Source organism: Mandrillus leucophaeus, unplaced genomic scaffold (assembly GCF_000951045.1).
Source record: "Mandrillus leucophaeus isolate KB7577 unplaced genomic scaffold, Mleu.le_1.0 Scaffold26, whole genome shotgun sequence".
Taxonomy (NCBI): Eukaryota; Metazoa; Chordata; class Mammalia; order Primates; family Cercopithecidae; genus Mandrillus; species Mandrillus leucophaeus.
In genome coordinates this window covers 323279-324838 of record NW_012102698.1, presented here as the reverse complement: position 1 = coordinate 324838, position 1560 = coordinate 323279, and the positions used below count along the sequence as shown (strand labels likewise).

General features: G+C 46.0%; 1 protein-coding gene across 1 annotated transcript in view; it reads left to right on the top strand.

Annotated features, from left to right (window-relative positions):
• ARFGAP3 (ADP-ribosylation factor GTPase activating protein 3) overlaps positions 1-1560 on the top strand; it is a 71588-nt gene that overhangs the window by 10160 nt on the left and 59868 nt on the right. Inside the window, exon 2 of the mRNA XM_011984001.1 lies at positions 1005-1123. Within this exon, the coding sequence (XP_011839391.1) occupies positions 1005-1123 (119 nt within the window). The remainder of the gene's footprint in view (positions 1-1004; positions 1124-1560) is intronic.

Here is a 1560-nt window from a genome sequence, read left to right as displayed (position 1 = left end):
GTCTTGCTCTGTCGCCCAGGCTGGAGTGCAGTGGTGCGATCTCGGCTCACTGCAAGTTCCGCCTCCCGGGTTCACGCCATTCTCCTGGCTCAACCTCCTGAGTAGCTGGGACTGCAGACACCCGCCACCATGCCCGGCTAATTTTTGTGTATTTTTAGTAGAGACGGGGTTTCACCACGTTTGCCAGGATGGTCTCGATCTCCTGACCTCGTGATCCGCCCGTCTCGGCCTCCCAAAGTGCTGGGTTTACAGGCGTGAGCCACCGTGCCCGGCCAAAGTGAGGCCTTTAAGAAGTGATTGAGCCCTCATGGATGGATTAATCCATTCCTGGATTAATGGGCTATCATGTGAGCGACTTTATAGGAAGAGGAAGAGAGACCGGAGCTAGCATGCTCAGCGTTCTCACTAGTTGATGGCCTATGCTGCCTCTGGACTCTGCAGAGTCCAGCCAGCAAGAAGGTTCTCACCGGGCCGGGCGCGGTGGCTCATGCCTGTAATCCCAGCACTTTGGGAGGCTGAGGCGGGTGGATCACGAGGTCAGGAGATCCAGACCATCCTGGTTAACATGGTGAAACCCCGTCTCTACTAAAAATACAAAAAATTAGCCGGGCACGGTGGCGGGCGCCTGTAGTCCCAGCTGCTCGGGAGCCTGAGGCAGGAGAATGGTGTAAACCCGGGAGGCAGAGGTTGCAGTGAGCCGAAATCATGCTGCTGCACTCCAGCCTGGGTGACAGAGCGAGACTCTGTCTCAAAATAAAAAAATACATAATATAGTAATTAACTCTACTAATTTATAATTAATATAATTATATATAATAATAAAAGAACATGAAATATGAGGCTTTTTTAAAAAACCTAGATGAGATACTTTCTAATATTACAATCCCAAAGTTTACATTATAAAGGTTAAGCAGTTTTCAAGCTAAGTCATTTACCGTATCTTATAGGATAATTTATTTGGCTAACATAAATTAGTAACTGAATTTAGCTTTTTTTTTTTTCAGGTGTGTTTTGATTGTGGTGCCAAAAATCCCAGCTGGGCGAGCATAACCTATGGAGTGTTCCTTTGCATTGATTGCTCCGGGTCCCACCGGTCACTTGGTGTTCACTTGAGTTTTATTCGGTAAGTGAATCTTCTCTCATTGGGGTGAAAGTGATTTCATTGTTACATGGGTGTTTTTTTTCCCCTTTTTTCTTTTCTTTTTTTGAGACAGGGTCTTGCCTTGTCACCTGTCACCTTTGCTGCAGTAGTGCCATCATAGCTCACTGGGCTCAAGCGAACTCAGCCTCTACAAAAAAATAAAAAATGTTGTGGTGTGATGATGTATAACTGTAGTCCTGATTACTCGGGAGGCTGAAGTGGGAGGATCACTTAAGCCCAGGAGTCAAGGCTGCAGTGAACTATGATCATGCTGCTGCATTCCAGCCTGGGCGACAGAGTGAGACCCTGTCTCTTAAAAAAAAAGAAAAGAAGGAAATTTGATTTTCATTGTTGCCATACGATATTAAAAGGTGAGGCCTTTTTTTTTTTTTTTTTTTTAGACGGAGTCTTGCTCTGTC